This window comes from Lethenteron reissneri, chromosome 29 (assembly GCF_015708825.2).
Source record: "Lethenteron reissneri isolate LAM-NWPU_2019-01 chromosome 29, ASM1570882v1, whole genome shotgun sequence".
In the NCBI taxonomy this organism is placed as follows: domain Eukaryota; kingdom Metazoa; phylum Chordata; class Hyperoartia; order Petromyzontiformes; family Petromyzontidae; genus Lethenteron; species Lethenteron reissneri.
In genome coordinates this window covers 14,787,036-14,806,381 of record NC_083807.1, presented here as the reverse complement: position 1 = coordinate 14,806,381, position 19,346 = coordinate 14,787,036, and the positions used below count along the sequence as shown (strand labels likewise).

General features: G+C 44.5%; 1 protein-coding gene across 1 annotated transcript in view; it reads left to right on the top strand.

Moving 5' to 3' along the window:
* The window catches only part of LOC133349075 (plectin-like), a 95,452-nt gene that overhangs the window by 26,718 nt on the left and 49,388 nt on the right, over nt 1-19,346 (top strand). The window contains exons 14-24 of the mRNA XM_061562214.1: nt 1,271-1,433; nt 2,604-2,687; nt 8,203-8,310; nt 9,501-9,599; nt 10,308-10,433; nt 10,947-11,038; nt 12,506-12,632; nt 14,008-14,191; nt 16,131-16,288; nt 18,123-18,301; nt 18,756-18,894. Coding sequence (XP_061418198.1) covers nt 1,271-1,433; nt 2,604-2,687; nt 8,203-8,310; nt 9,501-9,599; nt 10,308-10,433; nt 10,947-11,038; nt 12,506-12,632; nt 14,008-14,191; nt 16,131-16,288; nt 18,123-18,301; nt 18,756-18,894 — 1,459 coding nt within the window. The remainder of the gene's footprint in view (nt 1-1,270; nt 1,434-2,603; nt 2,688-8,202; nt 8,311-9,500; nt 9,600-10,307; nt 10,434-10,946; nt 11,039-12,505; nt 12,633-14,007; nt 14,192-16,130; nt 16,289-18,122; nt 18,302-18,755; nt 18,895-19,346) is intronic.

The window sequence follows — 19,346 nt, the reverse complement described above, 5'->3', positions numbered from 1 at the left end:
CATTACAAAACTGTGCATCAACAATAAGTTATAAACTTTAAATCTCCACACACACCTGGTGCTTATAATTGTATCTGATTGTAAGTTACGCATAGACATGCCCACCAATAAATGTGCATAGTTTTTATTATTTAACTTGTGCAACAGCCAACAATGTGTGGCTGCAGCAGATGGTGTAAATGGTGTAGACGGCTGGGTCACCTATGTTATCCATGAAACAGTATGGTCACGTGCCACAGATGCATTGCGTATTTCAAAAACGGTTAACCTTTAAAAAAGAAATGTAGCCTAGCTGGCTTTCATAACCTGCTTCAATAGTGCCTGGATGTTTGTGCCACATGCTGTGGGTCAAAAGCAAAGCGGTTTACAACAACAACAAAATCTTAAGTAAAGACTTCATGCGGTGTCGTTTGTACACTCGCGTAACTGGAGTCGAGTGCTTAATTTCGCGCCACAACGTGTCCACGGAGGCTGTTGCAGGAGTTATTTTGGCACCACCACATCGCGACACGGCTCACTCATTGCAGAGGTTCGTGCGATTCAAATTCAGTGGCCGCCACGATTAATGCTGCAGCGTGCGTATTCACCCTAAAATGCACGATGTCAGCTTCACAGTGAATGTTAAAGATCGTCTGATTTAATTCGCAAGAATAGTCCATTGTGTGCCAGTGTTATTTTCTACATTTGTCACACTTGAGCAAATTAAACCACAAATGACTCAATTGGAATCTACATAGCAATCGTCACTACCTACACCGAAAACATAACAGGACTTGATGCTCAGTGATGTGTTCCTGGATAAAAAATCACAAAAATAGTAATCATAAAAATAAGATCCCTCTTTCCTTATTCAAACGAAAATCACACCGACAAGAATGTGCGAGCTCATGCGTCAAATTAATATGAACCCCTTGCCCCTCCCCCTTTCTTACCTATATAACCTCTTACCACGGCAACTCTCTACAACTTCAGCAAAACAAATTATTGCTGTGGTTTTCCCACCTGATGATGATTGCTTGTGTTGCAATCGAAACGTCGTGATTTATTTTATTTTATACCTACGTGACTTTACCGAAAGAACCAAAGAGTAATATGAACCTGTTGTTTGAATTCTAGGAATATGTAGCGCGTAATAGTGTAGGATTACTAGGGATCAGCAATGCCTTAAACCCATAACCCATACTCCACGCCAGTCCGGCAGTATTCTGGGAGACAAACCGAACCCTGGCTTGCGTGCTGTGCGCCCGCACAACCCTTGCTCTCTTGACAGGCTGAAGGAGATGGAGAAGTTGACCGTCCTCATTCGGCCATACCGCGACAGCAGAAACTGGCTGGACGGCTGGCTGGACGGCGCGTTGGTCAAGCAGCAGCAGCTGGAGGCCTTTCAGCCGTCCAACAGCCAAGAGCTCACGGAGCAGCTCACGCAGCAGAAGGTGTGAGCGGCCGCATGTGGGGGTTCCCCCCCCCCCCCCCGCGCGGATGGCCTCTACGGGCTGCCCGAAGCGTTCTCGGGTTACGCCGGCCGGTGCGTTTGCCACGACATCCGACGGTTCTCTGCATGTGCTCGGCAACTTTCCGAGCGGAAGAGACGGCGGTCTTCGCGTTGCAAAATGTCGTTGTGTTGTTTTGTTGTCGTCACGTTCTTACCCCGTGCCCTGACTGGACATCTGTGGAAAAAGAGCATTGTAGCTCATTGGATTCCTCCCGTACAAGTGCAATGTTCTCATTCTGAAAGTTAAATACCTCGGCGGCAGTAGATGTCATCCCAGTCCCGCCCAGTAGCAATCACAAATTAACCTCCAAGTTAAAATGTCAAAATCATCTAAATTATACATCTTGCGTGTAATTTTGAAGGTACAATAATTCTATAGAGCTCATTCATGGAATTAATCGGCCGTATGACACGTGAATACAACTGAATCATTTACCTTCATCATCCCAGCGTGGATGAAAAAGTTAGTATGTCTGAGTGTAACCGAAACCATGGAATGTTATTAGCATTTCTCCCACATCAAGAAAAAAGGTGGACAAATTATAATGTCTACCTGCATAACCTCAGCAGTGACAAAACTCAGCACTGGTTTTGACATTCGTTGTCTCATTAGCAGACTTTGGCCTTCTTGATCCAGTGCTGGTGAACTGCCAGATACATTATTGGCAAACACTTTTACTACTACAACATGTGTCCTAGTTCGACACAATACATTACACAAATTAATTGTTAGCATTGTGGTGGAGGATATGAGTAATGCAATACATAAGCAGACAATATTCCTTCTTCACATAGGTCCCTCTACAGATTATGTTTTTATGTCGAGGGACAGATTATTTTTTGTACTATTCTCAAATCTAGGATTGGATTACCTGGCAAATACTGGTTGTCCTGCTCATGATATAAATCTTATATCACTTAGATAAAAAATATTCACAAGAATTTAAGTATAAGTTCCAATGAACTATCTGCAACAATGATAAGTATTTTATCTATAGATCCCTATATATATTATTGAATCATCACAATAACACTGCTGTGATGTAAAATGTCCCCGCTCATTCTTTGAAGGATTTTCACATGGCTTTTTTTTGTTATGGCATCGATGCAGATATTGGTGAGTGAAATTGAAGTCAACAAGCCCAAAGTCGACGATTGTCGTGAATTCTCAGAGCGCTGTGTGGACATGGTGAAGGTACGTCTGCCGCGACCTTGTCTGTCAAGGCTATTGCTTGTGTCTGGGGCGCCGCGGTGTCGAGATGTTAACTACCTCGCTTGGTATGCAGGAGGTCATGGGTTCGATCCCAACCCTGACGGCTGTATATTATTTAAGAATGAAACAGGAGGATTTCTCCATTAATCTGGCTGTCGCCTGATGATGCTGGTTGTAATTACGGGTGAAACGTAGTACTAAAATTGTAAATGTTGTGGGTTTACTCTCGAGCACACCGGTGAGTGCTGTGCTAGTAACGAATTGGCATGTTTTGTTTACGTGACAAACTTTACTAATTGGCTGTGTCGGGTGGTGGCGGGTCTATATCTTCTTGGTTCTTTCGGTAAAGTCACGTAGAAGGGAAGTAATAAAATAATCAAAATAAAACATAATAAAATAAAATAATTCTCACGACGTTTCCGCTAAAACGCAAGCAGCCGTCTTCAGGTGAAGAATGAGACACTGCCAAGCTAGGAGCTTATATATAAGCTGGGTTAGAGGTGGAAGAGCGCCTTAACAAAAAGAATGTGCATATCAAGAGGAATTTAGCATATTCATGGGAAATGCATAGGAGGTGGGCGGGGGGTTTAAAAGTCATATTATGCCCATGCATTATGCAGGATCAGCAGCACCAAGGGAGGGTGCAGGGAGTAGCATTAACAAAGGAAAGGAATGTTAATAGTATGTAGCTGCAGTTACTAAACAACCACGTAGAAAACTAAAGTATAAACTACATAAAAAACTAAAGAATAAACTGCATAGCACCATCAGTATATTTACTATACTCTACAATAAGCTGAGTTATAAACAGCAAGTAATACATTACAATTCTATGTCGTAAAAATTATATAATATGCTTCCATCTAAACTTTATTCTCTTACATCACACGAGCATACACCGTACTGCCATAGATAAACCCAACATTAAATTATATACTGTATTGCTATAAACCTTATACATTTTAATATAACACTATGTATTATTCTACCCACCCTAATGTGTATCACACTGCTATATGTTTACTATACAATTACGATACTATATATTACTTTGTACATTGTATTAAGCATATTAATGTTATACTATTTGTTATTATACGCTGTACCATTGACCGTCGTGTCAATGGGTGAGTCGTGGGGGGAAAACTTGCAGCGGAGCAAAGAATCCATTCCCTGCGGAGAATACAATGCCAATGAGTGGAACGCGGTCTGAAAGTCACTGTGAACGTGAACACAATCAGTTAAGATCCGAAATGGTTTATTACGTCCTTCCAATAATTGCTAAGCCAGAATCCATCTTCTCGGTTGAAATTGTCTCTGTGTTTGTATATGTGGATCGCCTCATGAACGAATCTCTCATGATAGCCAGATGGCTTGCAGAGAACCTCTGTCTTGGAGAAGTCATGTGAGCCCACTGAGTTGTAACAGTGATCTGCCACTGCTGAGGTGTTTGTCCTACCGTGTTTCAGGTCTGCTTTATGTTCACGGATGCGGTCCGTTAGCAAGATCTGAAATCTCTGCAACCCTCAAAAACGCTAAGATGCCAGCTAGCAACATCAGCAAAGATTAGCGTTTTGAATTAGCTCAATTAAAAAGGAGGGATGACATTGTCATCCTCTCAGCCGACAAAGGCAATGCCACTGTCATCATGGACAAAACAGAATACAACAACAAAATCCAAGAACTACTCAACGATGGCAGCTATACAAAAATAAAAAGAGACCCCACCAACAGTCTCGTCTCAAAAACCAAGCAAATCATTTCTGATTCAACCGCATTAATTGATCAGACCAAACAGTTCTCGTTGAAACCTTCTGCAGCCAGGCCACCAAGATTATACGGCTTGCCAAAGATACATAAAGAAGATACACCTCTTCGTCCCATTGTCTCTACTATCAACTCCCCCACCTATAAATTGGCTCGTTTTTTGTCTGAAATCCTACGGCCTTTCACTGGAAAAACCACCTCTGCGGTACTAAACTCGACTGATCTGGTATCGACAATCAAGGGGATTGCCCTGTCCCCAGACGACCTGCTTGTCAGTTTTGATGTGGTTTCCTTATTCACCAAGGTTCCTGTACCTGACACCATCACAATCATTGAAGACTTGGTTCATCAAGGACTGAATGCTGGGGTACCCCCCCTGGTGAGACACTGCTTAACCAATACATACTTCACCTGGAATGGAACTTTCTACAAGCAAACTGAGGGCACCCCAATGGGCTCCCCCCTATCTCCGGTTGTAGCCAACATCTTCATGGAGAAATTTGAGACTGACGCCATCCAGACTGCCACTCTACGCCCGACCTTATGGAAGAGGTACGTAGACGACACTTTTGTCATCTGGCCACATGGCCGGCCTGCTCTAGACCAATTTCTCGACCACATCAATTCCATACACCCAGCCATCAGATTCACCATGGAAGTCGAAAAAAATGGCAAGCTACCCTTTTTGGATGTCCTAATTAAAAGGAGACCTGATGGTTCAATGAGCCACTCTGTCTACAGGAAAGCCACCCATACGGATGCTTACCTAAAACCGGATTCCCACCACCATCCATCCCAGAAGAATTCCCTCATCAAGACTCTATACCATAGAGCCCAATGCATCTCCGACCAGGAACACATTGCCAGTGAACTCAAGCACATACGCCAAGCTCTTAAGGCTAATGGTTACTCCGACTACACAATCCGCAAAGCCATCACTCCAACCATCAAGAAGGATCCTGTTGAGGAGCCTTTCAAGACCATCACCTTACCCTACATTGTTGGGGTCACAAAAAAGATCTCCAAAATCCTGATTAAACACAAGATCCAGGTCCGATTCAACACAGTACATAAAATCCGTGATCTGGTCCCGTCTGTAAAAGATGTGGTTCCAGACATACAGTACGCTGGCATCTACAAACTAAGTTTCCTCTGTGGTAGCAGTTACATTGGGGAAACCAAACGACATGTCTCGGACCGCATCCGTGAACATAAAGCAGACCTGAAACACTGTAGGACAAACACCTCAGCAGTGGCAGATCACTGTTACAACTCAGTGGGCTCGCATGACATTGACTTCTCCAAGACAGAGGTTCTCTGCAAGCCATCTGGCTATCATGAGAGATTCGTTCATGAGGCGATCCACATATACAAACACAGAGACAATTTCAACCGAGAAGATGGATTCTGGCTTAGCAATCATTGGAAGGCCGTAATAAACCATTTCGGATCTTAACTGATTGTGTTCACGTTTACGGTGACTTTCAGACCGCGTTCCACTCACTGGCATTGTATTCTCCGCAGGGAATGGATTCTTTGCTCCGCTGCAAGTTTCCCCTCACTACTCACCCATTGACACGACGGTCAATGGTACAGTGTATAATAACAAATAGTATAACATTAATATGCTTAATACAATGTACAAAGTAATATATAGTATCGTAATTGTATAGTAAACATATAGCAGTGTGATACACATTAGGGTGGGTAGAATAATACATAGTGTTATATTAAAATGTATAAGGTTTATAGCAATACAGTATATAATTTAATGTTGGGTTTATCTATGGCAGTACGGTGTATGCTCGTGTGATGTAAGAGAATAAAGTTTAGATGGAAGCATATTATATAATTTTTACGACGTAGAATTGTAATGTATTACTTGCTGTTAGTAACTCAGCTTATTGTAGAGTATAGTAAATATACTGATGGTGCTATGCAGTTTATACTTTAGTTTTTTATGTAGTTTATACTTTAGTTTTCTACGTGGTTGTTTAGTAACTGCAGCTACATACTATTAACATTCCTTTCCTTTGTTAATGCTACTCCCTGCACCCTCCCTTGGTGCTGTTGATCCTGCATAATGCATGGGCATAATATGACTTTGAAACCCCCCCGCCCACCTCCTATGCATTTCCCATGAATATGCTAAATTCCTCTTGATATGCACATTCTTTTTGTTAAGGCGCTCTTCCACCTCTAACCCAGCTTATATATAAGCTCCTAGCTTGGCAGTGTCTCATTCTTCACCTGAAGACGGCTGCTTGCGTTGTAGCGGAAACGTCGTGAGAATTATTTTATTTTATTATGTTTTATTTTGATTATTTTATTACTTCCCTTCTACGTGACTTTACCGAAAGAACCAAGAAGATGAATCCCTGCAGTCACGAAAGCTTTAAATCGAGACACATCTATATTTAAATGATCTAACCCTAAAAAAACCTCTACTATGGATATTTGGAGCTTGCTTGTCTCTCTTTCTCTCCCCGTGGTTGTGTGGATTTTGCTTCGGGTTTTCCTTTTTTTTCCCTCCATATTTAGAATGAGCATGCGTTTATATTACTTGTCTGCAATAAGTTTCCACGTGATAAGCCACTTTGTTGAGCTATAATTTGTGGCCAGGTCGCTTCTGAAAAATAGTATATAGCTCAGTAGGAAAAAAACGTATTGTTTAAAAGTAAACAAAAAATTGTATAACTGTCACCAGCTCGGAATGTAGTTTTCACATCAAATATTCCATACTCATGTGTGGCGGTCTTACGTTCACATATCTTAAAAAAACAAACAATTGTAGACCTGTGGCCTGTGATATAGGGCATGAACGTTAGAAGCATCCTTTATCTTTAATTGGGAACACATCGGTCACATTACTACTTGCTACTTAACGGCATCATCCCATTCAGTCATGCAATATGATCATTTGCGATGTTAACGTTGGAGTCTTGGATTACGTGGGTTTGCTTTATCATGTCTGTACTGGTTGGCAGTGTGTGTGTCAGTATGAGGTTGTCTCGGAGCAGTGAAATCTAAGGATCGGGAATGTATAGGCTGCCTAAATAGCTCACGAAGTCAACGTGCATTACGTCACTTCTCATCTCAACAATTCCAATGCCTTGGCTGTAGTCCAACCAAGGGGGACCCCGGGTGGCAGCTGTCCCTGTGTCATGCAAGGCGATTGCAGAACGAGTCTGCAGGTGTATGTATGTTGAACTTCTTTCATATTGTACGCAGCCAACCTTGATAATCGGAGGTGCGGAGCAAGGACAACAAACAAAACACAAAAATTTGTTCTAAAGAAATGAGTTTTCATTCTATATTTAAACTTGCATAGCTTCAGTGGCTTCCTAATATCGGAAGGAAGAGCGTTCCAGACGGCCGCAGAAGCGCATCTGAAAGCGCACGATGCAGCGACCGTTTTGTTTGATGGCTAGCCAAAAGCCGCTGCTGCAAGGATGACCACAGATGGGCATTAGTGCTACAGGATGGTGGTAATGTTGCTGGGTCTCTTTAGTGCTACAGGATGGTGCTAATTTTGCTGCCTGTATTTGTAGTGCTACAGGATGGTGGTAATGTTGCTGCCTGTATTTGTAGTGCTACAGGATGGTGGTAATGTTGCTGCGTGTCTTATCCCCAGTTAGTTTCGTGCACCGGTGTGAATCGTCAAATGGATTTTTATCACTCTCAAGTGCTCAGGCGAGTCTCTTCCCCCGTTGCCCCGCATTGCATGCAGGATTACGAAGACCACCTTCAGAACTACCGACTGTGGGTGGAGAAGTTCCACTCTTCTACCATTACGCCCCGAGAACAGACCTCCCTCTCCGACACCGTCACCAAGGAGGTGCGTGCGTGCGCGCGTGTGTGCGTGCGCAAACCGTGCACACGTGGTGGTGGGGGCGCCAATGCGGCTAGTTCGCACTCTGCGCTGCGCTACCCAGCGAAACGGCATTCGCTCACGGCCAACATCGGTGACGGTTGTCTGAATCGATCCCTGGGCATTCAGTTGAGGTCGATTCAGCATTCAAATGAGTTCCTGGCAGAGGTGGGACAAAGTCATTGTTATGCAAGTCCAAGTCGAGTCTGAAGTCATCAAATTCATGACTCGAGTCTGACTCGAGTCCAAGTCACATGACTCGAGTCCACACCTCAGAGGTGGGACAAAGTCATTGTTATGCAAGTCCAAGTCGAGTCTGAAGTCATCAAATTCATGACTCGAGTCTGACTCGAGTCCAAGTCACATGACTCGAGTCCACACCTCTGGTTCCTGGTGCAGTGTGTAAAACATTAGCGTTGGGGAGACAAAGGAAGCCGGGCGTGGTGATTGCCACACCACCCCCTCGTGTGCCGTGCCGGCCTTCACGGGTGCTCACTAAGGCCACTTGCCCCAACAGTGTTAGAGGCTGTACAGGGGATCTCTGTCTTTGCACACATGCACCTCGATGTTACTGAGGGCCAAATCACAGTGAATTCACCTGCTCGATTTCTGAGCAGGTCTGAGCCTGGTTAACACATCAATAGGATCATGATTGGAAATGCCAGATGTTGCAGGCTTTAGGGTTTGCTGGTCAGTGTGGGTTGATGAAGGTGGGGAGCATAGATGTGAGAGCATGGTACAGTACAACGTTATATTGTTATGCACTCCATACACTTTAGTCCCACAGCAGCCTATATAGTACCTGTTTTATGCATGGTTATTTCCGTTACAAGCAATATCCAGGCTCACGTATGCCTAGTTTCCAAGGTTTGATGATAGCAGGCGTGTTCGGGTGATACTTTTAGAAAATGTATTTTGAAATCCGAAGGGACGTGTGGTGACTCGATGAAAGGTTAATGTGTCAAAAAGAAAACAAAAACTATATCAACGTTAACCACTTAAATTGCAAAGTTTTTAAAAGGAATTTTGTATTATGCAATTACTAATTTGGATGTCAATCAAATGTTCTTTTTCCAAGAGGCGCTCACGTAACTTTTGCCCCCTCTCGAGAGCTGTGTTGTGACTAAATCCGTTTGCCGTCACCTCCGCGTACCCAGTACATGGACATTTACACGCGCTACACGGAGCTGCTCAACAAGACGAGCAACTACATCCGCCTCATCAACAGCAAGTCTGGCCAGTTCAAAGACAAAGAGGTAACGCTGACGTCACACAAACACACGCACGTTCCATTCTCACCTCCGATTAGCACGCTTGGCTTTGTTACGGTGCAAAGGAAGTTCGACATGCATTCAAAAAGAGGAAGACAAGTGACAATGGGAGCTTAGAAACTGTGTTACTAAACTAAACTATAAACTTTTTTTTCTTTTACCAGGTAAGGCCCACCAAGCTATATAGCTGTTTTTCAGAAGCGACCTGGCCACAAATGATAGCATGGCTTATCACGTGGAAATTTATAGCAACCGCATGCTCCAAAAGGTATGGGTGCAGCCCTGAAATATCATGCTTATGCCACTACTGGCAGTGGGGCCTCCACCAAAGAGAGCTCCAGAGAGACCGTTTAAAGAGTGTTTGGGGCTACACTGCCAAGTTGAGCAGCCATCTTGGAAATAGGGTGTAAAAATACCCACACTTTACCCCACCATACGTGACCTGCTGATCGAATATCTGCGATGTACCAATTTTATACTGCAGGGTGGAAAGAGGCGGCAGGGTTTAAGGAACTCGAAACCATCGTTTCAGCTGTCGCGCCGGGAGACCGAACGCTGTGAGGCGGCGCGCTCACGATTACACCGTGGCGGCATCCCAATTGACAACCTCGTATAATTCGCTTGCGCAAGATGATGGCGGGCTAGGTAGGCTCCCTCTAGATCAGCAAAACTTGACTGTGCTGTGTTTGTCAGTTTTCTCGGGGAGCCAGTGACCTGGAGATGGCTCTCAAGAGGCTGCTGGACTCGTTGAGGCAGAAGTACTCTGTGGACAAATTCACCACCATTCCCCGGCTTGAAGCTCTCATTCAGGATTCAGTGGTGAGCGTTTTCTCAGGAGTGTGTGGGTGTTTGGCACAATGCCCGACGTTTCACTCTCCATACCTGGGAACTTCTTCCGCAACTGACTGGAGCAACTCATTCTTTCCGTCGATTACACAGCGTTGCTGGCTGATGCTTTTATTGAGGGACTGTGTGTTATCTTTGTGTGGTCTGGAACTGTTTTATTGTTGGTTTTGCTGCCTTGCCCAATCTTGATAAATTATGAATTTACTATTTAATCATATTTCATATCTCGCTTACCATTTTCTCTATGTTTGTACTCCGATAGTAAAAAAAAAATTCTGTTGTAACTTGCTGATCCGCCCATACTTGCCATCTGTGAGAAAGAGCTTCATAGCTCATGGGATCCATCCAGTCGAAATACAAATTCTGATTCTGCTGGTGATTGTTGTTATTAGCTTCGTCACTTGTGACTTTTTATCATTAGTTTTTAGCCCTCTCTGTGCCCGATGAGAGAGCATTGCATGTGTGTTTGTGCGCTCCTTGTTATAGATCGTAAAGGAAGAGATTGCAAAGTATAAGCAGCCTGTGTACGACATATCATCCAAGGCCACCACTGCAGATCAGAAGGATTCTGCTGACAGGTAAAAAAACATGTGCATTGATTTTTTACAATAGTTGCAAAAAAATATTCACCGCTACATGAGAAAATGTAAATACAAATACCTGAGGATTTGTGGACTTTAAGGGAGCTTGTGTGTGTGTGTGTGTTAAGCAATACAGTACATTTTAATGCCAACTGTAATTTTCGTTTTTTTTTCGTGTTCAGTTGTGAAATTATAATGCTTGTCATCGCCACAGGTTCTGTCAGGCAACATAGCCATACTGTCAAAATCATATTGGGTGTGAGCTTAAATATCATGTCAGTGTTTTAACTCAACACATTCAAATACTGTAAATATTACTAAAAAAAAAAACATGGCAAGCATTTGTTTAGTCTTCCAAAAATACTCAATTGTGTTCTCGCTTGCCTCTTTCATCAATGTGATCCTGGTCTGCCTTCAATAATTGTCTTAGATGTGCATACACTGGTGTTTCAAACAACACACAAGAATATGTGAAGAATGCACAGCCTTTTGTGCGCTATCCAAAAAAAACATCTACATTTCCTGATGAATTGAAAATATTGCATTGCACTTATTCAGGAAGTGCCGATGATTGAAACGTATATGGTTCTCTTGCCTGATGCTATTATTATGCACTGACACTATTGTCATGCAGATACTTGATGCCAAATAGAAAATGTTAAATCCTCCGTTGTTCGGTGACTGTGGTCTCCCAGAACAAAACATGGAACATTGAACGACTCAATGTAAAATTTGAGTCATCAGCAACCATACAAAGAAGAACATTACCGTTTTCATAGTCATTTAGATATATAAACTATTGTTTTTATATTACCAGGTTAGGCCTACTGAGTTGTCTGTTGTATCCTCAACTCTGTCTGTTGTCGTATCCTCAAATCTTGTAACTCAATTTTAACCCACTTCCCAATGTCGTATCAACTGCAAACTTGGTATACGTATGTCATACTGATGACAATACTATATTCTATCATTAAAAATAAAATATAAATATTTTAAGCAATCTTTTTTATATCTTATGTTTCGGCTTGGGTCTAATTGTCCACGCTCAACTCACGTTGGCTGTAAATCACCACGGTCCCGTTATGGCAAGCTTCGGGGCCACTTCCTGGAGTTGTGGAGTTCTGCCATTACTCGTACGGTACATTTCATTAAAGCGTGTTTAAAAAAAATATTTTTAAATATTACTTATTCAGAAGCGACCTGCCCAGTGGCTTATTATGTAGACATTTATAGCAGCCAAATACTCTCAACACATGTTCCTAAATGTGGAGGCGACAAACTGGAGGACCCGGAGAAAAATCTACGCGACCACGGGGAGAACACGCAAACTCCAAATATACAGCAGGCATCAGGGTTGGGATTGAACCCACTTCCTGCATACCAGGTGAGGGAGTTTACATCTCACCACCACGCTGTTCTGTTGTCCGGTTTTGTCTCCCCAATCGCCGTTTCCTTTTTGTTCAGAACTGAGCAGCTCTACCAGACCCTGCTCAACCTGTGGCACCAGCAGCAGATCGACATGCAGAGCCTGCTGGGCTGGCTACGACTGCAGGAGGACATCAAAACCGTTCAAGCCTGGAACCCATCCTCGGTGAGCGAACGTGGGGTGGGACTTTGCTCGTGTCCGTTCATCGAGTGGTCAGCCTGTCTCGCGTGTGGTCGCATTTGCTTGCATGCATGAGGCATGTATTCAGGTTTCACACTAACAGGAAGTGCGGTGAATCGACTCGATTTGCGGTCGTTATTCGATTCAGGAATGAAATCCTTTTTTCATCTCGGATTATAGTTTGCTCAATTGACTTGGATCTTAACATGTGTAATAAAAGGACTCAGACACTTCTTTCTGTCTTCGTGTCCTTTATTGGGTTCTTGTCTTCTCCCACACGGCACTCTGTTATAACCTGTATTTGTAGCCCCCGGCTGTTGACTGCTTTTATAGCTTCCCTTTTCTTCCCGCAGACTCTCTGCTTCATCTACCGTAACCTCTGTTCTCTCCCTGCAGACTCGCTGCTACCCCTATGCAGACTCCCGCTGCTACCCCTATATGCAGACCCTCTGGCTGCTACCGTATGCAGACCCGCTGCTGACTCTGTATGCAGCCCCGCTGCTGACTCTCTGTGCAGCCCCGCTGCTGACTGCAGCCTCCTCGCTGCTTCGGGTCGGTCACCGCTGGCCAACGGTGCCGATCCTCGCTCCCCCGTGTTCGTGGCGATCTCGCCACCCTCCGCTTCGCCCTTCGTGGCCTCTCTCTGTTCCTGGTTCCCCGTCACTCCCTGTCCTCTTCCGGTTCCCCTCCTTCTATAGCCTAACCCCTCACCCCCCCACGTGACCTAACTCCTCCCCTCCTGACATCACCTCTGGAGGGCCGTTTACGCCCGCATTACACATGTATTGCCCTCTTTGTCAATCCTCTGCTGGAGGAGGGCCTTCAAACGCGTTGTCAGTCATGGAGTATATTTCGCCATAATTCACCAATCAGCTGCCAGCACCGATTGATTAAGGTGAAATACTTAGACTTGAGAGTGCAGTACAGTACAACAATGTATATTTCTGGACTGCCGGCAGCTGCAGTCAATGCGCTACTGCTGGGCCATGTCACTTGCAACATTTATGCATGTGTGTGAGGAGCGATAATGCAGCGGTTAGCGTGCTTCACTACAAACCCGAAAACATAAGTTCGATTCCTGCTCACGGCCACCAACACCAGTGAAGGATATCTGCACCGGTCCTGGGGCCTTCCCTAGGTGGACTCAGCCTCAAATGAGAACCGGGTACGATGTGTAAACATCACCACTGGCGAGATGAAGGCGGCCAGGCGTGGTGCTTGACTACACCACCACCCACCCCGTGTCCCAAGTGCTGGCCTTCATATGTGCACGCGAATGGCAATCGCCCCGAAAGATCTTAATTCGTTTGCCTTTTTTTTTTGCGCGCATTCACGGGCCGCGCCGCTGTCGTGCCGCCAGTTCGAACGGCTCGGCCCAGAGGAGCACCGGGGCACCATGCGCAACCTGGACGTGCATCACGAGGGCTTCCAGAAACACCTGCATGGCTCCAAGGTGCTGGGAGCCGATGACCGCTCGAGGGCCGATAGCGACGTGCGCTCCTGCAAGCAGCACTACCAGATGCTGCTGGGCCAGATCGAAAAAGGTGCCACTCCTCCCCCTCCGTGTGCGCACGCAAAAAATAAAATAAATGGACGCAAATGAATAAAGTGTACGGGTATATATCGATTCCTGACGATTTTTTTACATTCAAACGCAAGATTGGGAAAGGCAGCAATAATGACAACAACAACAACAACAGTCCTAGACCACAGTAAGACAACACACAGTTCCACAGTTAGTCGATAGACTAGTTCATAGACTGACCGAGGTGTACCCATTAACACTGCAAGTTAAACAGAGGCATGGAAATTTGGGAAACTTTCAACTGCTGCGCAGGGAGATTGAACCGGCAACCTCCGGATCGCCGGTCGGGAGATTAAAGTGGGGAAGGTTACGAGTAATCGTGCAGCCCTGCAATTGCTTGCTTTTCTCATGCCACTGATGGCGGAACGACCTCCACAGGAGAGAGGCTCTAGAGAGCCCCTTCCATGGAGGGTATTTGGCCTACTCTTCCACATTTGTTTTCAGAATAATTCAGAATCTTTTATTTATACTGGAAGAATCTGATGAGCTATCAAGCTCTTCTTCACAGATGTCCAGTCGGGGCGGGTCAGAAAGTTGCAACAATACAAAGACCGATAGGAGTGCAGAGTATAGGAAGGGTAAGCAAGTTACACACAAAGAAAATAAATAAAGGATATAAGTACAAATTGCAAAAGTATATAAATTCCGGCCAATTTGGTAAATCAAACAGTAAGTGGAAGCTTGGGCAAGGCAGCAAAAAGAACAAAAGCAACAACAGTCCTAGAAGACAGCAAGGCAACAATGCACAGTACACATTAACAACGCAAGCCGGGCAGAGGGTTTACTCTCCTACACCGGTTGTGCATTGGAGAGTAAACCCACAATGTTTACAATTTGAGCACGTCATTTCACCTGTGATTACAACGGCCAGCTTCATCACAATGAGGGAAAACGTCGGACTCAAATTGTATGCTGAAGCAGTAACTGATTGCACGTTCTGTTTACGCGACAATACTTTACTCATTGGTTGCGTCGGCGGACCGTGGGTTAACGACACATTTATACATTCTTTGGTTCTTTCGGTTAAGTCACGTCTAAAGATAAAATAATAAATTAAATAATAGCATATTACGACGTTTCGATTGCAACACAAGCAATCATCAGGCATAAAAGAAATAGCAACAAAAATCTAACTAGAAAACTATAGACAGACATACAAGCAGACAGACATCACAAGGACACACAGAGAGAGAACACATATCGGCACAAAGAGAGAGGTCGTTTCTGTGACGGGGCCTTAAATATAGAGAGGGGTGCGGGGGCGGAGAGAGGAAGTGCCCCGTCACAGAAAGGCCCCGTCACAGAAACGACCTCTCTCTTTGTGCCGATATGTGTTCTCTCTCTGTGTGTCCTTGTGATGTCTGTCTGCTTGTATGTCTGTCTATAGTTTTCTAGTTAGATTTTTGTTGCTATTTCTTTTATGCCTGATGATGATTGCTTGTGTTGCAATCGAAACGTCGCAATATGCTATTATTTAATTTATTATTTTATCTTTAGACATGACTTAACCGAAAGAACCAAAGAATAATTCCTGCAGTCACGAAAGCTCCAAAATTAACATTTATACATTATCGAGGTGTTTTAGGTTAGATCCCACATATATTAATGTGTCGTGAAACCCGCAACCACCCGACAGCCAATTATGCCAACAAAATATGCCAATTCGTCACTAGTTCAGCACACTGGTGTGACCAACTTTACTAACTGGCTGTGTCAGGTGGTGGCGGGTTTAACGGCACATTAACATTTACGTGATTTAACCCCAAAACAACTCTTGCTATGGAAAATAAAAGAAAAAACCAACAAAAGAAAAACCTTTACTGTGAATAATACTGGTCGTGAAATGCTTGTTATTGCATGTTAAACAATCCTGCTACCGACCTCATTTTCTACCAAAGGGAAACAAGACGACTCGGCCTGCCAGGGCAACATGGGCAGCCTGCAGCGTATCCTGCAGCTGCTGGAGAATTACGTGGAGCAGACGCTGCCCAAGGTCCGCACGCCGCTCGGTCACGACCCAGAGGGAGACCTCCGCCAGCGCACCGGAGACCAGGAGGTAGGGGAGGGGCACCCCCTCGCACTCCCACACCGATCGCAGCGTGACGCCCGGCTGTCGATTCTTCGCCGGCGACTCCCTCGCGGTCGCAGTCCGGACGTGTCTACACCACTTGTTCATCGCGCTCGGTCGGCGGAGGGCCGTCGCGCCGAAGGCGTGACCTCTTGCGACGGTGTTCGCGTAAACTGCTCTCGCTGCCGTACACCGGTGTAGCGAGCGATTTGTTTGATCCACGGATCACGGAAGGCGACCACGGGGGTGGCGCCATCCCTCTGTGCGTCGCGGTCCGCTTTGAACGTCGACCGCCAACTGAATTGCGCAATTTGCTGGAGTTTGCGCGTCAAGACGGGCGACGTGTCCACAGAGTGACGGCTGTCCCCCTCGAACTAAGCTCTTGAGCGTATATATATACGTATATCCGCATCTGTTTCCGCATTAGCACAAGAGTCGCCCTCTTTCTGTTTCGAAAAATAATTTGCCCCAGCCGACTTGTGCTTCAGGGAATTTGTTACAGGAATGTTGATTCGTGTTTGCGGGATATTTTTGTGATTTCTCATATGACACGCAGTTGGGTTTTTTTGCTCTGATTTTCATTTTCTTGCTTCATTGCTGTAACTTTTTATTAGTATTCTTGCTTTTTGGTAATATTTGGTGAGCTAGGTTAATCTCGCTAATGAGACTCATCCTGGTTTCCTGAGTTCTCGCCTTGGTTAAATGCCTTGACTTGAATTTGCACGTGCAGCAATCCCGTATCCTCTGGATAATAAGAAACAAAAATTGGTTGTGGCTCTTTATAATCGAAACATCTGGCAGTTCACCAGCATTGGTTCAAGCAAGCCTGAATCTGCTGATGAGACTGCGAATGTTGAGAGTGGTCCAGAGTTTGCTCGTGTTGAACCGATGTTGCTGAAAATACGCATTTCCGAAATCCATGTGGTTGATGGGATGTATAATATACTTTTATTTTTTGTGTGGTGGGTTGTAAATCATTATTTCGTATTATAAATTGTTACGTGTTTATGTGTTCGTGTGTGACCATATTTGTATAACTTTATTGACATTTGGCATAAGTTTAGGGAGCGTCCCTCTTTCCGGAGTGTCTCACAACCTGGATATTTAATTTGGTAGCTGCTGAGCTGGGTGGTTCTTTGTCTTTTTTGTCTTTTCCCCCAACTTAAACCCAATTCTGCTATCTCTGTCATGTGATATAAAATTAATTCAGATATTTCGCAGAGCAATGCAGTCCTCCATGTCAGAGTATTGCCCCATGGAAGTAGATATCAAAGAACTACTTCTAGCATAGCTTCAAGCGACCTCTGGTCCACAAAGGAGTGAGGAAGCACTTTTCCACCTGCCCTCCTTTAAATATGAATATTTATTGCATGACAGTTAAACATATATTTATTAAAATTCTCAAATCTGTGCTCAAACGAAATTAAATGTCAAACCAAATTCAACATGATGGACTTTCTTTGTGCGGTTCTCGGTGACCGGGCTGAGGCCATCACCTCACGACGCTTAAGAACCCAGTTCGATGAACTGTGCCAGCTCTGCACTCTGACCTCTGAACCACCCTGGGCCCACTCCGAGGTGGTTCTTACTCTTCATCGAAGCTGAAGCCAAAGTGCCCATAGGCTGAGCTGGGGTCAGCCTACGGGCACTTTGGGTTTACATGAAGCCCTAAAGCTAAGCTGCAGGCTGAGTGAACAGTGAAAAAAATATATATGCATACATCTTTATTTTAACATGTAGAGGCAATTTTTGGTTATAATCGTGTTATGAACCTTTGTTTTGTTTGAAAAGGGGAATTTACGATTTTTGTTCCATCCTGCAGAGAATCCAACTCGAGATCAAGAACCTGAAGGATGAGGTGGAACGAATTGGCCAAAACTGTGGCCCCATTCTGAACCAGGCCAACTTGGGCCCTAAACAGGCGGAACTTCGAACCACCCTCACCAACGTCAAGCAGAGGCTGGACTCTGTGGGTGACCTCTCCACTACCTGCCTTGAAGAGTGAGTGGCGAAAAGCGATGAGATACGTATCACGTACCCACCCAGTTCGGTGCTCTGACCGCTGAGCCACCTTGCCATCGTGTTCTAATGTTACTGCCTCTGCAGTCTGTCATTTTGTAAGAATGTTGAACTTCTTTCGCACCGCATGTAGCCAACCGTGCTCATCGGAGGTGCAGGAAAAGGACAACAAACTAAACGCAAATGCAGTTCTAAAATAAATTAGTTTTCAATCTAGATTTAAAAGTGCATAGCTCCAGTGGCTTCCTAATTATTGGAGGGAAGAGCATTTCAGATGGCCAGCCAAAAGCCGCCGCCGCGAGAATGACAAGAGTTGGCGCGTTGATGGTTTGTGCTCCTCGATGAGATCAGCAAAGTTATTTCGGTTCATTTGTGGCAAGCACTCTGTGAGCCTTTAATTAAGTCTCAAAGCTTTACCTCGTGATGTTTTTGTCAGTCTCAAAGCTCTACAGCCGGTGGTGCAGAATTGCAAGAAGGCCGAGACCATGGTGGGGGCTATGGAAACTCGCCTCCTCGAGGCAGACAATGTCCCCAACAGCGTGGATGAGGTGGAGTCCTTCACAAAGCTCCTCAAGGTATCCGTCAGAAAATAATCACCCGTTCAGCTGTGAGGTTTTTTGCCCTCTTGCGTTTTGTCACACTTTTTTTGATACGTCTCATTGAGGTACTGTGAATTGTTGATCGTTCCAGCCAGAGGAGATGTATGGCAAATATGCAAGAAACATGTCAGGACGTGAATCTTATTTTAATACAGAAGAAAAAAAAACAACCAGCTCAGGAGATCGATACGTCATCTGTTTTATATATTTATATGAAAATATAAGTAAAATAATGTTGCAGATAATCTTCTGGGGGTGGGTTATAACAATATACACAACTGCTAATATTACGGCAGATCTTCATATTTTCTGAGTTGGGAATATTTTTGTAACGTTCCCACTCCTCCGATTAGCACGGTTGACTACATACGGTGCAAAAGAATTACCAACTTACATAAATACACACGTACAAAAATAAATCTCTAGTT